General features: G+C 40.8%; 2 protein-coding genes across 5 annotated transcripts in view; both read left to right on the plus strand.

Annotated features, from left to right (window-relative positions):
- kcnab1b (potassium voltage-gated channel, shaker-related subfamily, beta member 1 b) overlaps positions 1-5,978 on the plus strand; it is a 42,889-nt gene extending 36,911 nt beyond the window's left edge. For all 4 annotated transcript variants that reach the window (XM_037084832.1, XM_037084834.1, XM_037084833.1 and 1 more), the window contains 6 exons: positions 2,495-2,580; positions 3,570-3,690; positions 3,795-3,889; positions 3,974-4,094; positions 4,216-4,304; positions 4,399-5,978. In XM_037084832.1, coding sequence (XP_036940727.1) covers positions 2,495-2,580; positions 3,570-3,690; positions 3,795-3,889; positions 3,974-4,094; positions 4,216-4,304; positions 4,399-4,488 — 602 coding nt within the window. In that variant the 3' untranslated portion in view covers positions 4,489-5,978. The remainder of the gene's footprint in view (positions 1-2,494; positions 2,581-3,569; positions 3,691-3,794; positions 3,890-3,973; positions 4,095-4,215; positions 4,305-4,398) is intronic.
- A 158-nt stretch (positions 5,979-6,136) lies between these two features.
- pask (PAS domain containing serine/threonine kinase) lies at positions 6,137-18,103 on the plus strand. Its single transcript, XM_037084481.1, has 21 exons — positions 6,137-6,525; positions 6,705-6,926; positions 7,443-7,672; positions 7,760-7,930; positions 8,366-8,500; positions 8,941-9,075; positions 9,594-9,861; positions 10,257-10,438; positions 10,529-10,655; positions 11,741-11,912; positions 12,930-13,117; positions 13,433-13,556; positions 14,065-14,651; positions 14,745-14,887; positions 14,983-15,150; positions 15,389-15,514; positions 15,593-15,727; positions 15,960-16,159; positions 16,327-16,460; positions 16,565-16,714; positions 17,193-18,103. The coding sequence occupies exons 2-21, from the start codon at positions 6,722-6,724 to the stop codon at positions 17,363-17,365; spliced, it is 3,753 nt and encodes a 1,250-aa protein (XP_036940376.1). The 5' UTR covers positions 6,137-6,525; positions 6,705-6,721; the 3' UTR covers positions 17,366-18,103.
- Positions 18,104-18,163: the final 60 nt, after the last annotated feature.

The raw sequence follows: 18,163 nt of genomic DNA on the forward strand, positions 1-18,163 counted from the left end.
GACCAAATGTTCCCGACTCAGTTGGCGTGTTGCTGCTGCTCAAGGACAGGCTGATACTGGCCAGCGGCCAGGCAGTTACCGAGCTCATGCATTTATCACACACACACAGGAATTTAGCCACATTGCACACAAGTTAATTGACTTAACTATAAGAATATGAAACATTAAACATAAAGTTTAGTACGGTTAGTTTAGCTTAGCATACAGAGGCAACAGCTGAGCTCTGACTAAAAGTGACAAAATACACTTACTGTTGCCTGTAAATCTCACTAATGGACACATTACATGTTTCTGAAATTGAATCACGATGGCATGTGGTTTTACGTGGGGGCCGGTGTGACCTCAGGAGATACATTATTGAGACTAAGGCAGATTTTGTTAGTTTCAAGGCCTTTACATGCAGCAACATGATAGATGTGCGACACAAACATGAAAATATGTCACATCAAAACAATACACAGTCGCAGCGACAGAAATATGAGATAATATGTTCAAATATGCAAATCCGTGAGAGGTGTCACATTAAAATGATATTTAGCGCATACCAAGCAGGCCTGAAAAAATGGGGTGCCAGCTTGCAAAGCTCCAGGAGGGTCCCTGGGGTCGCCCTGCAGCACTGACCGGCTCGCTGACAGGTAGAGAGAGGTCACATTTAACCGCTTCATATCAGCTGTCTGATCCAGGCAATGGCAGACTTGCAACTCCAAGGCAGAATTACAGTTTTTATCAAAGTAGTCTGGTGGATTTGAGGAGAGCACAGATGGATGTGACAGCTTCAGCACCCCATCGGTAAATCCTACATACTGTATATAACCGCCTGTCTGTTCAGGGAGCAGTTAAAGTTTTTAATCACAAATCACTTTTATACTTTTTTTTATGATATTTTGTCCTTTGTCACAAAATACAGGTTGATGACTGTATTTGTCTGTAAAGGCCTTTAGCCGGAGCAGGCTAGCTGTTTCCCCATCTTTCCAGTCTTTCTGCTAAGCTAAGCTAACCTGGCTGTACAGTAGCAACATGTTTGCTCTAAAGATACGAGAGTGGAATATTGTATACCAATCTTAAAGGTTCAAGGGGCTTAATAATACAGTTCAAGCCTTCATACATACACACATCACATGCTCAGCTGCCCACAGCTTCACCCACATCATCCTCCTTGAACAACTGCAGTGGGCTATTATGTGAGTGGGGTGTTGATGGTGCACACTCGATACCTCACCTGAGCACTATGCTCAGCGTGGCGTCGGTTGTTTGAGGTGATGAATCACCGCGGCCTCCATGAAATGTAAGGACCGGCCAGTATGTAAGCACGGCTGTTGCTGTGAATCAAGTTATCATCCTCCCCTTCTGGCACTGAGGAGGATTATTCATATATTCGCAAATTCTTATGAATCGTGTGTTGCTCCGAGGTTCTGACTTGGTTCACAGTTTTTTCCATCCGTCCTTACATCCCTCCAAATCCCTTGCTGCCTCCCCGTTGGTAGCAGATGCACTGTTATTCCTCTACCCTCGCACCTGCTTCACCCACACGCACACTTGCTCTCAGTCTCTCACTGAGCTACATTGCGGCCCAGAGAGAGAGCGAGAGCTACTGATGAAAAGGAATCACTCGTTTTTAATCACACTCTGCTGTGGTCTCATCTCCTCACCCTCATTTCCCCACTCCATATTTGGTCTGCAGAATTTGCGTTGTGCTAACGTAGCCGATGTTCCAGTCATGCAACTAACAGAATAAAGCAAGCAATTACAGACCAAAGAAATCACATCAATTACTTTATCACCTTGTAGTTGTTTTCCCGAGTAATTAGAGGGTTTATGCACCGCATTAAGCAGAAACGCACTCAAAGTAATTGCCCTATTTCCTCTCCTGATGTGAGAAATCCTTGGTTTAAAAACTCCTTTGAGAAAGAACTTCATAGCAGTTTTTATGAGATAATATTAATTCAATAAATTACATTTTGCATATCCACTATTCCAACCACCACTACTTCCTTTCTTCATCCTCAGGCACAAAACACAAGCCACTAGAGGCCACTGTGGCTGACTTCAACCCCTACAGTCAGAACTATTGCTGTGTTTTGTTCCTCTGCGCAAGCAACATTCTGCCAAGGTTGGCTGATTCTTTTAATTTTTACCCCCCTGCAGCGTTTGGCCACATAAAGTCGTATATGACCCAAAAAGAATATCTGCTTGCACTTGAGTTTAAAAGGAAACAAGAGGCACAAAGAGGCTGAGTACACTTCAAGTATCATCTATTGCTTTTAGGTGCCAGTATCACCAAAGGCTTTTTAAAATATCACTCAAATCTTTTATGAGAGTTATTATATTCTCTAATGAAAAAATACAACTCTTCTGTAATGTAGCAAATCAACCTGAATTCATGTGGCTTTTAAAAACTGTCCTGCAGGTTATGTAAAAGTTGAAATTGTGGCGCCATCCACTGTTTGATTATTGACAATGTGCATATCTGCTCTTTAATATTTTATGTTTACAGAGATAGTGAGAGCAATGACACATGTGATCAACCAGGGCATGTCCATGTACTGGGGCACATCCCGGTGGTCCGCCATGGAGATCATGGTGAGTGATGGGCGACATTTTTGCGCATCTTTGTGCATGTGATTTAGACCAACTTGGCTGGAAAAAGAAACATAAATATACCAAGAATTCTCAAAGGAGATATATCATCCTCATTTACAGGTTCATCATTTTATTTTGGGTGACTAACTAGAGCAGGTTCCTGCATTTACTGCTCAGAAAAAATGTTATTCTCCCTCCATCTGAAATGCTCTGTTTTAGCTCCTGTGTCTTTAAAACCCGCCTTTGGAAAACCCAGTCTGCTCTGATTGGTCAGTTCACACATGCCTGACCCAGCACCCCTAACAACAACAGATCAGATGTGCTAAATCAATTCTTGCCTGCCAAACAAGCCACAAGGCATAAATTACGCAAATGTGTGACTCTGTGACATAGTGTGATGTCACAGAGTGACAGAATTAAGGGCAACACGAGTGGCGAGGCGTTTCAGGAGGAGTGTTTTCTGTGGGAGAGAGGAGCTTCTGTTTGCGTGGACATTGAGCTCTTTAGCTTTGAAGATCTTTTACATGCATGAGAACATGCAAAACAAAAAAAACTACAAAAAATCATAATAATTCTACTTAAAAAAAACAATATATTGCTATTTGTTTCTTCCTGTAATCATATTGTGGAAACTTTTTTGGTGTACTGAAACACACAATTTTCTGGCTATTATGCCATTAAAAAGCAATTACAAAGTCAAACACCTCTCAGAATGTTTTCAAGGAATGAGAAAATCCAGTTGAATGTGACTGTTACAGTGTAGTGGACAGATATAATGACATAGATTAGAGTGGGAGATCTTCTGTTCAGTCATCTGTTTTGCCCTGTCTTCTTCAAACTGAAGATTGGGAAATGGAATCCAAAATGAGCCGATACTGTATGTTAGAACACACTAGTCCATGTACGTGGGTCGGTATTACTTGAACATGTGTCCTTGTCTTATGAACATTTCTCCCCTTTGTTTTTATTCCCTCTTCACATCCAATTAGGAAGCATACTCTGTGGCCAGGCAGTTCAATCTAATTCCACCCGTGTGTGAGCAGGCAGAGTATCACTTCTTCCAGAGGGACAAAGTGGAAACTCAGCTGCCAGAGCTCTACCATAAGATAGGTAAGGCTGTCATCAGTTTCTTTTCAATTTGAGCTTTTTTGAGAAGATTCTGGGCTTTGATAGATCTTCTATCCTGTTTCTCTGTGGTCATTAATCTCCTTCAGGTGTGGGTGTCGTCTCTTGGTCACCTCTGGCCTGTGGAATCATTACTGGGAAGTATGAGAACGGCGTCCCAGATTCCTCCAGGGCCTCAATGAAGGTACAGGAGAAATTTATGTTAGCCACCATCTCTTACTGATTTCAATCAATAACTGTGATGCCTAACATGTTACTGCTCCTCCAGCCATACCAGTGGTTGAAGGACAAAATAATGAGTGAGGATGGGAGGAAACAGCAAGCCAAGCTAAAGGATCTGGCTCATATCGCAGAGAAGCTCGGCTGTACCTTGCCGCAGCTAGCTATAGGTAAGGGACGACATGAACACCCTAAGACCTTTGTAGGTCTGAGGGGGTTTCACTACATACTGTCTGATACATTTATACCACAATACCAACTATAGAAACTCTTCCTTTCCCTGATCATTAGCCTGGTGCTTGAGGAACGAAGGAGTGAGCTCAGTGCTCCTCGGATCCTCCAATCCAACCCAGCTAACAGAGAACCTGGGAGCCATACAGGTACGAAGACTATTACCTCATACTGAATAATTCTGAATGATTACTTCAAACAGCATTGATCATGTGCTCTTTCTTTCCTTTGTGCGCACCACAGGTAATTCCAAAGATGACAGCAGGCATCGCATCAGAAGTGGATCATATACTGGGAAATCGTCCTCACAGTAAAAAGGACTACCACCATTAGGATGGACCCAGTTTTAGTGAACTATGCTCAACAAAAGCTTATCAAAGCTCACTTCTCACAGCCATGGCACCAACAAGTGCGTGCCCAACCTTGCTTGTGTGCGCGTATGACTGTGTATGTGTGACTGTGTAAAAGTGCTCCGCTTGGCTCTTTGTCCGTACAAAGATCAACCAGTACTCATTATTGTAAAGTGAGCTACTTGACGAAAAAACATGCATGCTACAGCTACAGCAGCCGGCCACTGGACAGAACCACAGTTTCAGCAGCGAGGTGATTTCTGGGGTGAAATTCTCTGACGCTTCAAAGAAAACTGTGCAGACACTGCTGAACCACACATTTATATAAGCAGAAAATTAGATCATGGAAAAAAAAGTAACTTACTGCAAGATCAATCTCAAGCCGATTGAAACAAGCATGGGCCAGTTAGTGAACTATCATGATTATCTGACTAAGAGTTTCCCTGTAATTGTCGACAAACTAACACATAAACTCATGGCAGTGTAGAAAATCCATGAACGAAACGATGTGGTGACCAGTGTTACAGAAATCTACATTATTAGATGTTTGTGATGTAAAAAAAAAAAAAAAAGAAAAAAGAATGAAACAATGATGATGTGTTTAATTTGGCCTCATCTCAGCAGACCGGACGATATGCAGCTGGAGTTGACCTGTCAATGTGATGAATCAGTACTGGATGGACTGAAAAGAAAATCTGCTCACAATGTTGCCGCTAATACCAGGAGAGCTAAGTTAAACTAAAATAGGTTTCAAAACATCTGTACTGACTGTTAAATATTTTCCTTATGAAGCAGCTATGACAGAATGAGCTTCTCATCCTCCCCCGTGTTGTATTTTCTTTCTTTTACACTTATGCAAAAGTACAGCTTGGTGTACTCTCCTGATATGCTCCTTTTCGTTTTTTGGACTATGCCAGACCTTCTGTCAGTAACAATCACATCTGATTCATTTAATTTCAGTCTGTGTGTTGTGGCTCAAAAACATTTGTCAAATTGAAGTTGGGGAGATGATCCTCCTGAGGGGGGAGCTTCTGGATTTAAAAACAAAGCCATGTAGCTAATGAAGAGACTCAGTTAATAAAATAAAACCATATGGACCCCTGCAGTCATTGCACCTGGAATACACTTACATAACACTTACCCAACCTCCCCCATCTTTGTTACGTTCTGTCTGTTCAAACATGTATTTCGGTGTTGTTCAACAGATTTGTATATACAAATAAAGAGCTTATAATTCTCCATGTGATATGTTTTGAGAACCCATGGTAATTTTTCTATTAATGTTATAGAGGCCTTCTAATTTTCGCGCCCCTTATGAATTGAAATGAAGCTAGAGTAGATTTATTGTAATTGTAAACTGCAGTAATAAGAAAACAACCTGTGACTTGAAACACTCTGACGTAGTTACTGCTGTTTGCTGTTGGGGTTTCGTCTGTGTCTTCCTGTTTTATAATAAAATAATGTGTGAATTAATCTACTTGTGAAAAGTATATACACCTTCTGACAAATGTCCCCCTTTTAAATGATTTTGTGTTGCTCTTTCGGAATGGTTTCTATGGTGACAGAGACGGGCGTTTCCGGTGAATCGGCCAATGAGCTATTCTTGTTTAGAAGCGTGATATTTGATTGGCTTCGAGGGACTTCCGCAAATCTCGTCGGCTGGCGCTCGAGCCCGCGGATTATGAAAACTGCTACCAGTGAAATAGCGAAAAAGTAGCACTAAAATCTTAAATTTTCCTTAATTATCCTGCTAGAATTGGGCTAGTGTTGCACTGAGGCTACGGGAACGTTAATTCGGAATTGAGTCGGTGCCAGCTATTTCGGAACCAAACAAAGCACGGTAGCGTTTGTTTGTGTTGGTAGTTAGCTAGCAGGCGGCTAGTTAGCCTGATAGCAGAGGGGAGGTAACGTTACCTTGTCAACTAGCGTCAACTGAAACTGCTCTGCTCTTTATCTGAAAGTGCAGGGCTCGTTAGCGGCTTTGAAACACAAGCCGCAGAGTCTCTTCCCACGGCTTGAGGTGAGTGTTGTGTCGGAATTAATCATAAAATCAGACGCTCATCCCTGAGCAAATCAAATGTTATCAACAAAACACTTCCTCTGTTAGCTAAAACTGCTGTATTCGGCTAACCTATCAGCGTACATTGTTGCTGAAATACATTCATTCTCTCTATCTGGGTCAATTGTGTTCCATCCCAGCTGGATAACTCACAGCAATGTCGCTGTCGACTGAGGCTCATTTCGGGTTGAGCCAAAGCAGCAGAGGTAAAGGAGACACCATTTGTGTGGTGCCCGACCTCAGCTCTGATGTCCTGGAAGATGACTTCGACCTAAATAAGTCCTACCCATGTACTCGGAGACCAATGTACAAAAAGAGCCTTTTGGCACTGCAACGTCGTTATTATCCTGGCTCCTTGAGAGGTGAGTGATTCTAAGCTGAAATGACTAATTAAATCAACTATTTTGGTAAACATCCTTTAAACAATGTATGAAGCATAGGGCAGCAATGTTGGTATTTGCTGTTTTTCTTTGTCTTTGATGAAAGCAAATGTACAATATTTGAGTCTAGAACTTTAAAGTGACTTTTTGACAATGATTCCTCAGATGTGGTTATCAAAAAATATGGAACCAGTGGAAGTATATTTTACAGTTTAACAATAAACTTGATTGTTTGAAAAAAAAGACATCAGTCCGCTTAAACTGTAAACCTCATTATCCCAATTACTTTCTCAGCACTATCATCTTTAAAAAGAGTTTTCATATTTCATTATGTCGGGCAGCATATGCCCAAATATTGATATATTTGACAGGTTAATATCAGCCAACCAATGTATCAGTAGGGCTCTTTTAAAACTTATTGTGAAAGACAAAAGTCATTGTGAGGATGAGGATGTAAGAAAGTGGCCCTCTAAAATCCACCCCATTTTTTGCTTGCAGATGAACGTTTTGATGGTTGCACCTCCATCGCAGCAAGAAACTGCCAGATCTCTAGCTTACATCCTTGCTCCCAGGTTTCTGCTGCCTCCCTGCCACACCTCTCCACTGTGCCTGAGTTGGAGGAAAGCTTGTTCAGTCAACTGTTCTCCGGAGATTTCAGCCTACCAGGATCTCCATCTGCCTTCAACCCCAATAAAGCCATTCTGACTGTTGACCATAAAACCAGAGAGGTATTGTGTGCTCACGAAGAAGAACTGGATTTACAGTATTCCAGCAAGAGCCTACCCTGTAAATGTGTTTTATCTGATCTTTTTTAGATTTTGTCAGCAAATGAGCAAGCCTGCAAACTGTTTGAGTGCACCACCAGTGACCTAATTGGAAAAAATCTGTCCTGCATCTTGAAGAAAACCACTCAGGTTCTGGAGGAAGCATTGGAGCAAGATTTTCCACTTGTTGATGGAAGTGTTGCAGCTGTGTCTGGGAAAGTGGTATGACATATGCTGACTTTAAAACTTGACTATGCTTGAATTCTTGTAGAGTGGAGTAATGAGATTGAAATATTATCATGATCACACTATGATCCAAATTGCAGGAGGTGCATTTTTATTGCATTTGATTATTGATTTATTTTATAAATGAAGCATTGTCGTGCTACAAAGAGGTTTCCATCTATTTATTTTTATGAAAATGAAGAGCAAAAATTATCAGTCCAACTAAAATCATGACTCATATTGCAATCTGTCAAAAATAGTGTTTTAATTTTTGCATATCGTCCTGTCCTCAGTTCTACAACTTTCCTCAAAACACTACATCAAGCCACTGTTTAGTCAAATGTCTTTAATTTCCTACAACACCACTGCAAGAATGTGTCTAATGTGTTTAAGATGATCTTTTCTCTGTTTGACATGCTCCTTTTTCTGTAGGTGGATGTTGTGACACCATCTGGAGAGGTGCCAGTGTCAGTATGTACCCACAGACAGTCACAAAATGAAGAGAACTGGCTTGTCATGATGGAAAATGTGGACCGGCTGTCAGCCTTTCTGTCCTTTTCACAAGATGTGAGTGCAGCATTATTTATCTGTATCAGAGTAATCGTGCAATCACACTCTTGCCGATTCTCCATTATTGCACTATGAAATGTGCATCTTCATATTTATCTGTTTGTTTATTTATTTATTCATCAATCGATCTGTCTATCTATCTTTTCATAGTTGTACTACAATGTTTCCTGTTTTTTGATGTACTGTTGTTGTTATGTGTGGTGTCCTTGAGTGCTTTGAAAGGAGCCTTTAATTAAAATGCATTATTATTATTATTATTTATCAGCCATAGTAGTGTGTAGTTAGTAGTCTTTTTTGCCACATTTTAATGAGAATCTAGACGTGCTTGTTTTTTAAAAAATGTTTTCACAACCTAATGGTATTACCATCTTTACTGAGTGAATATGTCACCATATGTCACCAAGTTCTAAAGCAGTTCTTTGTTCTGTCTTTTCTAGGGCAGCATTCTAACCTGTGACTCAGCATTTGCACAAGTCCATGGATACTACCATCCCGACGAGTTAATAGGAGCGTCTGTTAAGGAACTAATCCCTTCTTTACAAATCCCCCTCCGCAGTAATGCATTGCCCAAAGTAAGCACACTTTACAACCAAAACTGTCTCACTCAGCTAAAGAAAGAATCCTTTCCTTAAAGGGATATTCCAGCGTAAATTTAATCCATGGTCTAAAACACCGTGACACAGAGTAAGACCCCCCCTCGTGAGATCAAGTTTTCCGACCATTAGCTTACGTAGTTTTAGCAACCTCAGAAAAGAGTGCACGATAACAATACACTGCAGTCTATGCCTCCAGCAACAAACCGCCACTCATGGCCACAAATAAAGCTTAGAACAGCCACAAATAAAGCTTAGAACAGCACCAAATTTCAGCAACAGTACAAATAGGGTCCCAGCACATAGTTTGAGGCATTAGGCTATGGATTAAATTTATGCTGGAATATGCCTTTAAGGTTTGCTTTCAAGTTTCGGTTTACCACTGTGCTTCTTAGGCAGTTCATAAACACAAGGAAAAGAAACTGTGTCCCACAATGTTTAAGCTCAGGTGTTTCTGTATGTCTGACATCTTTAACTTTGTGTTTCCCTCCTTTCAGATGCTAAGGGTTCAGAGAGTGTGTGGTAAAAGCAGAAGTGGTGCCTCAGTCCCACTGTGTATCAAACTTCAGGGGGAAGTGGTATGTGGGAGGCCCCAACACCTATGGGACAACAATGGGACTGGTTGCACCTGCCCAACAGAGAGTCTTGAAAGATCAGATTCACAGGACACACAGCCACACTCTCCTCTCACCTCCTCTGTTTGTGAGTCAGGGGGCTCAAACCCTGAACACTGTGACCAGCCTCATGGAGCACGGCATTCCTCTGGTAAGATGATGTTTTTACATCAGACGAGGTTGGAGTGTTATGCTCAGTCGAAGAAGGATTTGAAAACAATGAATGTTATTCTGGAGAAACTGGTGCATAACTTGTATTCTGTGTTGTGCAAGTACATAAATATCATATGGTATATATCCTTCATTCTTTTATAATAGAAAAATATACAGAAGCTAGATATGATGATGGAAAAGTAATTAATATTTGAAAGACTGGCAAACACTGATAAAGAGCTGTAGTAAAGATGAACCAACTTGTCTGGAATACAAAAGAAAAACACTTGTCACAGTCCAATAAATGGTTGCAGTCTGGAGCCATGACTTTACCCTGCATACTGTCATGTAGTTGACTTTCAATAACAAAATGTACATCTGCATGTCTTACAGAAGTCAAAGGGGATGGCATCGTCCTCCCCCAGAGTCCTTCACTAGAGTACTCTGGAACAGTGTGGGTGCTTGCTCCTCTGAGCGGTCTCCTCCTGCTTCACCCTGATGGCTCAATCTACAGCATCCGCAACCACCTGGCTCTCAGTCTGTTTGGCTACAACATGGACGAGCTGCTGAGAAAGGTTAGCCAGCGTGACCACTTGAACATGACTATTTGAATAGATGATGAATGCCAACTCTCAATTCTGTCATTACTTGTTTGTCATCAACAGAGTGTTACGTTTTTGATGCCTGGTTTCTATGGATGGATGTCGGACTCGGACAGAAAATCCAGCTCTTTCTCTGAATTTCATGCAGAGGCTACTAAAAGTACAGCATCATCCAAAATATCAAAATGTGGTGAGCATTTGTATGTGCAACAGTGTAACCCATTTCAGGTGCATAGTCTGAATCCAAAGGTTATCAAGCTGTGAGGTGAGATAGTTGAAGGGCAGAAGTGAAGGGAGCGGCAAACATAGTCTAGTTGCATGCTACTGTCGTTGAGTCATGATGCATGTGTCTTTAGTTTTAGGGTATCTTCCCATAATATCATTGTTTGCGGTCTGTCTTCAATAAATCGATTAGAAATTACAGAAAAATACTTTACTTACACCTCCTGATCATCATCATGTTTAAAAATGAAAGTGATAATCATATATGTTTGTACATCATTCGATGCACTACAAGCACAAACCTCTGATAGTTGGTTGGATACATGTTTCTTACTGTTTACAGCCCTCAAACTATGTGGAACTGAACTTCCTAAAATTAGAGTTTCATCCCCAAAATTAAAAAAAAAACACAAAATATAACATAAAAAATTGTAGTTACAAATTGCACTTGAAAACCCCTTGACTGACTGTGGTATAAAAAATATTTGTGTCTATACGACCAGTCATTTTTGTCTTATTCCCATATGCAGTTCAGTGGAGTCTTATCATGCCAGTGCTGCTGCCATTGTTCTTTCACTCTGACTTCGTGCCCCTTCTGTGTTTTTATTTTGTCTTGTCATACAGTCGAGGCTGTGATTATTTTCATTATTGCTTATCCTGCCAATTATTGTCACAATTAATGAATCCTTTCATCTATAAAATGTCAAAAAAAAGTAAAAAATGCTCCTTTCAATTTCCCAGCGCCCAAAGTGACATCTTTGAATTGCTTCTTTTGTCAAACGAACACATTATAATCCAGAGACTCTGTAATTGCTGTCAGAAATGACAAAGAAAAGCAGCAAATCATCAGATTTAAGAAGCTGGAACCCGCAAAAATTTGACTTTCTTGCTTTAAAAATGACAAAAATCAGTTACTCAATCATCAAAATAGTAATGTAAATAAAATAGTTACTTACTCAGCTAATTAGTCAAGTAAATTTTGCAGATCTATGTCCAGTACTATTTAATTACTCTGCCTGATTTTAATCATTTCCTTCTTTGTCTTAATCATAGACCCTTCCTCACTCGTGGCTGGTGATATGGCCACAGTGCATAATGCTGTCCAGCGAAGAACCTCCGCAGGGAGAGGAAGGATCTTCACAGGAACCTGCACCAGGCTGGAGAAACCCAGCAGCGCTTTGTCTACCCTTTGTCCCCCTGCTGTCTCCTCTACTCGTGTGGTTATGTAAGTTGTTATCCTCATGTCTTTTGTTGTTACAAGCCCCCTGAATGCTTTGTATTTAATAAATCAATGACTTCATATTTCAAGGATAATAAATTTCTTGAAAGTGGTCGTTATGCACCTGCAGAGAAAATAATATCCTTGGTGACATCGGAATCGATTGTAAATCAAATCTGTGCTTTGTGTTTTCAGAAATAATAGCCAGACAGAAGCTGCTGTAGCAACATCCACAGACATGAAAGCAGCACACTGCATGTATATTTAATGTGTCTGGCAGTAAATCTGAAAACACAACACTCTATGGTCAAACCTGATACACCCGCTGTGTATCTAAGCAGGAGAGGCACCAAAACTCTCTTTAAGTCACAGCTTCCCACTGTTTGTCTTTGTTTCCCAGTGAAAAGTTTCTCTGAAATTTTAATCTCGCTCAAAATTATTTTCATAACATAAAGGGATCAAATGATCCTGGCTGGGATTCTGCAAGATGAAGGGTTGGATTTACTCTATTTTGCCATCTATTGGACAAATTACATCACAGCATTTTTGGTCGTAAGAGATGTATTGATTTACAGTACAAGTGACTTAAATAGTCAAAGCATTGCTGTTGAGTTATATAAAGAAATATATGTTATCATCCATTTATTACAAACACTTGAGGGTCAGAAATCAATGAATGCACTGATTATAAGAAACAAGCACAGTTTCGTTGTTCTGTGTATGCACGTATCTCAGATCACTATTTCACATCATGAATAAGTAAGCTAGTTGAAGTCTCTATTATGCTTCGGTTTACAGATTTTTATTGATGAGCTGTCTTCTGCACACAGTGTGTTCATAGTTTACAGTGTTTTTCACCTAATATATAGTACCTGATTTGATTTATTCGTATCTATGATTTTATTTTTCTCTTCTTTTAAAAAAAATTATAATTTTGCCATATATTTTATGAGCATTGCATTCATATTTTATCCCACTTGACATTACTACACTTGGACTAAACTCAAGCTGCTGTTTCCTCAGGGAGGATGACACTACAGAGCTGATGGAAGAGGCAGCCCAGGTTGCTCCCTGCAGCAGCCAGCTGGACAGCGCAGACACCACTCAGGCACTCCTCAAGACATTTGCCTGGGTGGAACCTCCAGAAGAAAACACCTATAGCCTGATTACCACTGGACCACCACAAGATTCTCAAGACCAGCAGCATAGCTGTAAGGTTCATGAAAATTATTGATCTGCTGTGAAGATTATCTCAGGTTGTTTGGAGATACAACGTCTATACTGTGTTGTTTTATTCGTTTATAATGATATATTTGTAGTTCCTCTACACAGTTTGTGTTGGAGTGGGTACTGAAACGCTTCCTCATAAGAAGATGAACAAAACATTCTGCACCACATGCTACATTTGAAAGATTTCCTTTTGTGTGGAGAGATTACATATTTACAGTTAGCAATATGATTAAAGGCTGAACGTCTTTGAGAAACTGTATCAAGCATTTTCCAATGTTTGTTTTTTCGTTCCTTAGACACTCAGCATGGAAATGCTGCCAGCAGGGTGGGTGGTAACTCTCCAGATGTAGGCAAAGACCGCCGCTTATCTGCCACTGTCCTCCAAGACTCTAGCTTTGAGGTCATCTCACTGGAAAGCAGGTGAGAGTAGAAGTTGCATTACACCACATCTCAACACAAAACATGTTTTGTTTTACCCCTCTTTGCATGTAACCCCCTATCTGATATCTAATTAAGACAGCCATCTGTAATGTCAGTAACAAAGGCAAAAAGACAAGAAAGACTGCACACCACATCATCACAGTCATTAAAATCTTCAAATTGTTGAGGATGACTGTTTGTGGGTTGAAGCTTCATTAAAATTGTATTTATACCTTGGTTTATAAGAACGCATATCTCTCCTGACATGACAACCGTAAAAAAAATTCCATAGCATAAATGTCTCTTCACTTTATTTACATTTCACACCATTTACAGGCAAACACAGGACGGCGTGTTCAGTTATGCGGATGTGATGCACCTTATGGCATGCCAGGTTTAACTACCTAAAATAATACCATTAGGATGTGTTTATTCTGAAAAGATTTGCCGCTCTACTGCCAGCAGTTGATGTTGTTTATCATGACTTCATTGAAACTCAATTTCCCAGGTCCTCCTCTGGCTTCTGTGAAAAGTTTGCTGGTAATGGTGGTTCTGATCCAGGCCAGACTGAGGACTCTCGCTCAGCACACATAGTGGATTCCGCCAGCTGTTTCCTAGACCTTAACAGCAACGGTGATGTGGTGATCCACGCCCTGGCAGACCTGGATCTGAACAGTAGTATAGAGCTGCTTGGCAGTGGAGGGCACAGTGATGATAACCAACACTCCATGATATCCTGCGATACAGATGAGCTCCTGCGTACACCCTCTCCTTGTTTGGTAGAGTCTGACCATGAAGCGGAACCTTTTGAGGCTGGGAACACTGGTGCTGGTGTAGAGGCCAGCAACCCCTCAAGTGGAGAGCAACTACAGAAAGGACAGGTCGAGAAGGATCAGTCAGCAACTATGTCTACGATTCATAAAGAAAACAGCCAAGGGTTCTGCATACAAGTGAACGATGGGATTCAGTCAACGGCAGACATTCCTGCCACATCCACTCCAAAGAAACAGAAGGTGAATGGACACTCCAATAATACACAAATCCTGGAGGGGCGATACATACGAAACGCATACCGCAGAGATGGCACAAGAGTAGGTTGGTACCGCTATACATCTGTTTCTCTCTCTCAAAAAAAAGGATTGTTTTTCGTAAAGCACGAAGACTCAAACCTGCACCTTCTGTTTCCAGATTTGCAGTGTGATGTGCACAGGACTGACCTCCTTGATGGAAGTTCTCTGTACTGTGTGTGGATGAGTCGGCCGGGCCAGCAGGGTACTCTGTTGCAGACAGATCGATCACTGCACAACCAATCAGGAGCCAGTCTGGGAGAGGTCAGTCAAGACCTAAAATAATGACTGTTAATATTTCTTTAGCTTGTGCTGATTTCAACCCATCATTATTTACTAATTTCAAACCTTTTTTTTAGAGGATTTTTGAAGCCAGCCATGGGGAAGCGCTACGCTCCACCATGGACCTGGAGCAGTCTCAAGCCTGTGACGGGCAGTTTGAGGAAGAATACCAGCCTCTTAAAGCTGTGGGGAAAGGAGCCTTTGGTTTTGTCTGGAAGGCAGTAAGGCGCAGTGATGGAGAAGAAGTATGTTTTTTAAATTTTAGTCAGATATGCAGGGAGACATCCCATTCCCATTGTATATGATATGCAGCGATTTCTATGTACAACCCCAATTCCAAAGAACTTGTGACACTTTGTAAAACATTAATACAACAGAATGTGATAATTAAGTTGTCGACACTTGTGTCCACAGCTGGCCAACGACCAAGTTTTGATGATGTTTTATTATTATTTGATTATTTCTTTTTTTTTAAACGTGCAGGTGGTGGTGAAGTTTATTAGCAAGGTCAGGATAGTGAATGACTGCTGGGTTGATGACCCCATGCTGGGACGAGTCAGCCAGGAGATCGCCATACTGACAAGAGTACAGCACCACAACATAGTCAAGGTAACTGGGTTGAATAAAAACCTTTTATTTATTGTGCTAACTTTATTTTGCTCATCATATCTGTGTATCTGCCACCAGGTGCTGGAGGTGTTCGAGAATGGGAGTTACTTCCAGATGGTGATGGAGAAACATGGAGATGGCGTGGACCTTTTTGAATTCATAGACATGCAACCGAGGCTGGATGAGCCCCTGGCTAGCTACATCTTCAGACAGGTAGATACCTAATCAAGAAAATACATATATAAGGGATAATTAATTACAATCACTTTATTACAGTCCTATAATGTAGACGGTTGACAAACAGTAAATATAATTAGATGTATGTTTTAACATTTTTATATTAGGATTGACAGCCAATCAGAAGGGTATTCAGCCCAGACCTTGTTATGAGACAGGAGAATGTGAAGTCTTCATTCATTAAACTGGGCGTTTTGTCTCTCCCCAGCTTGTCGCCGCTGTCTTCTATCTGAGGTCTAAGAACATCCTTCACAGGGACATAAAAGATGAGAACATCATCATCGACAAATGTTTCCACATTCGACTGATAGATTTTGGCTCTGCTGCCGTGATGACACCCAGCAAGGTCTTTTACAATTTCTGTGGTACTCTGGAGTACTGCTCCCCGGAGGTGCTTCGAGGAAATCCGTAAGTACATAACATCTGAGAATGACGGGGGTTCTTTGCTCCTTCTCATTTAACAACAAAGAGGAAATGTTATACTGGTGTCCCTTAATGCTTAAGGTCAAAGGGGGTTTAACAGTCTAATTGATTGTCTTTCATTAACTTTGTCTGCTTGTTGGGTTTTGTTGTAGCTATGAGGGTCCGGAGCTGGAGATGTGGTCTCTTGGTGTGTTGCTCTACACTCTGCTGTTCAGTGAGAACCCTTTCTGTGGCGTGGAGGAGATTCTGGAGGCCAAACTAAAGCCCCCATTCCCCCTCTCTGAAGGTATGCTGCTGACAGCAAATAGCATTCATTGACTGTCACACAGAAAAATCTTTCCAAGAATTTTTAAGTCTCAGCAATGAAATGTTCTCTATTTACACCCTCAGACCTGCAGGGTGTGTTATGTGGGCTGCTGCAGCCTGATCCCGCTCAGAGAATGACTCTGGACCAGCTGCTCTTGCAGTCCTGGATCAGCCAGCCCATTTCTCTGGCAGACTACAGCTGGACAGAAGTTGTCCCTGCGACTCAGAACTACTGTGAGTACCCTGACACTAGGGGTAGCCTAACAATGGCCAGACAGGTTTGCCATTTTAGATAGGATTAGGCTTCATCTGTAATTAAATGTCACTTTACCCTGTACATTATCTTTTGAAAAACCTGTAAGTGAATCTCTTTTCACACAAATTAAGATGGTAGATTTATGTAAGTTGCAAACCCACTTAAGGTAATTGAGTATAAGCTTCCAACTCAGACGTTTTTGAGCTGGCCTTCAAAAATCTGAAAGGTTAAACTTTAAATAGGATGAAATGGCGCCTGGCCAGGCTTGATGTATTCAGTTTCATTTTAGATTTTCTAATATACTGGTAACTTATTAGTGGATATTTTGTGATGCTACTTTTTTCTGAATGTAGAAGTCATCACAGAGAATGTGTAGTCTGTAGTCCTTACTGTGTGAATTAGAGATGGTGATATATTTGAGCTAATGCACTCAGCACTCTCTCATTCTTTTGACAGGCTCACCACAGTACCAGGAACCTAGTCCTAAACTCTACATTGGGCAAGGTTTGTTCCCGGATCAAGGTGATGAAACTCTTCCTGATGATGAGGAGGAGGAAGAAGATGAGGATGACAGGTTGTCGATGGTGGCCCTGGAAACAGAGCTTCAGAAGTACCTCCATGAGGACTGAAGACTGAACTTAAAGGGAGTGCAGCTGAAACAGCTGCCCAACAGTTAGACTGCAACAGTGCAAAGAGGACATGAAGTGCAAAATAAGAAAAGGGTAGCTTGTGTTTGTCTAGATAGTAGTGACAGGTGGACTTTGCCTTTTTAAGTACACACAGTGTGTATGTAATGAATGTCATTGTCAAGCTTTTGTTGGTCAAAATGTGCCTGTTGATACAGTTGTGATTTCGGGGCCAGCACAAGAAGGCAAAGCCATCATGATGTACCAGCAGTTTGTTTTTCTTTTTTCTTTGTTTTATTTATTCTTAGGTTTTTGGGTAAAAGTTGAAGCATTAAAATCAGAAATGCATCGCCAAGAAAGCCAATAAGTGACCACAGCCTGGCGTTGTTTCCCTCAGAGACACTACACAGAGTAATTTGATTGAAGCTGAAGGAAATGTGTTGATCCAGCTTGTATTTCATGCGTTTGTCTTTTTCTGTTCATGATTTTAATCTCGAGTCTTTTAATTAGAAACTGTAAGTATATTTACAATATTTTATCTATTTATTTTTACACTTGAATAAATATTTTAACACAAATATTTTTCACTTTATATTGTACTTTTCAATGTGATGATTAAAGAATTGTGTAATCAGAAGTTTAGCAAATTGTTTGTCATGCAAACATTGTAAGTTTATTTGAATTTCATATTCTGTATGCAGCCAGTAAACACAGAAAATCATTAAATGGCACTGCAATCAATTTTTTTTGTTGATGTACCGCATTGTACCAGCTGCTTGGTCTGACTGATTTAAGTGGGAC

This window comes from Acanthopagrus latus, chromosome 21 (assembly GCF_904848185.1).
Source record: "Acanthopagrus latus isolate v.2019 chromosome 21, fAcaLat1.1, whole genome shotgun sequence".
NCBI classification, from domain to species: Eukaryota; Metazoa; Chordata; class Actinopteri; order Spariformes; family Sparidae; genus Acanthopagrus; species Acanthopagrus latus.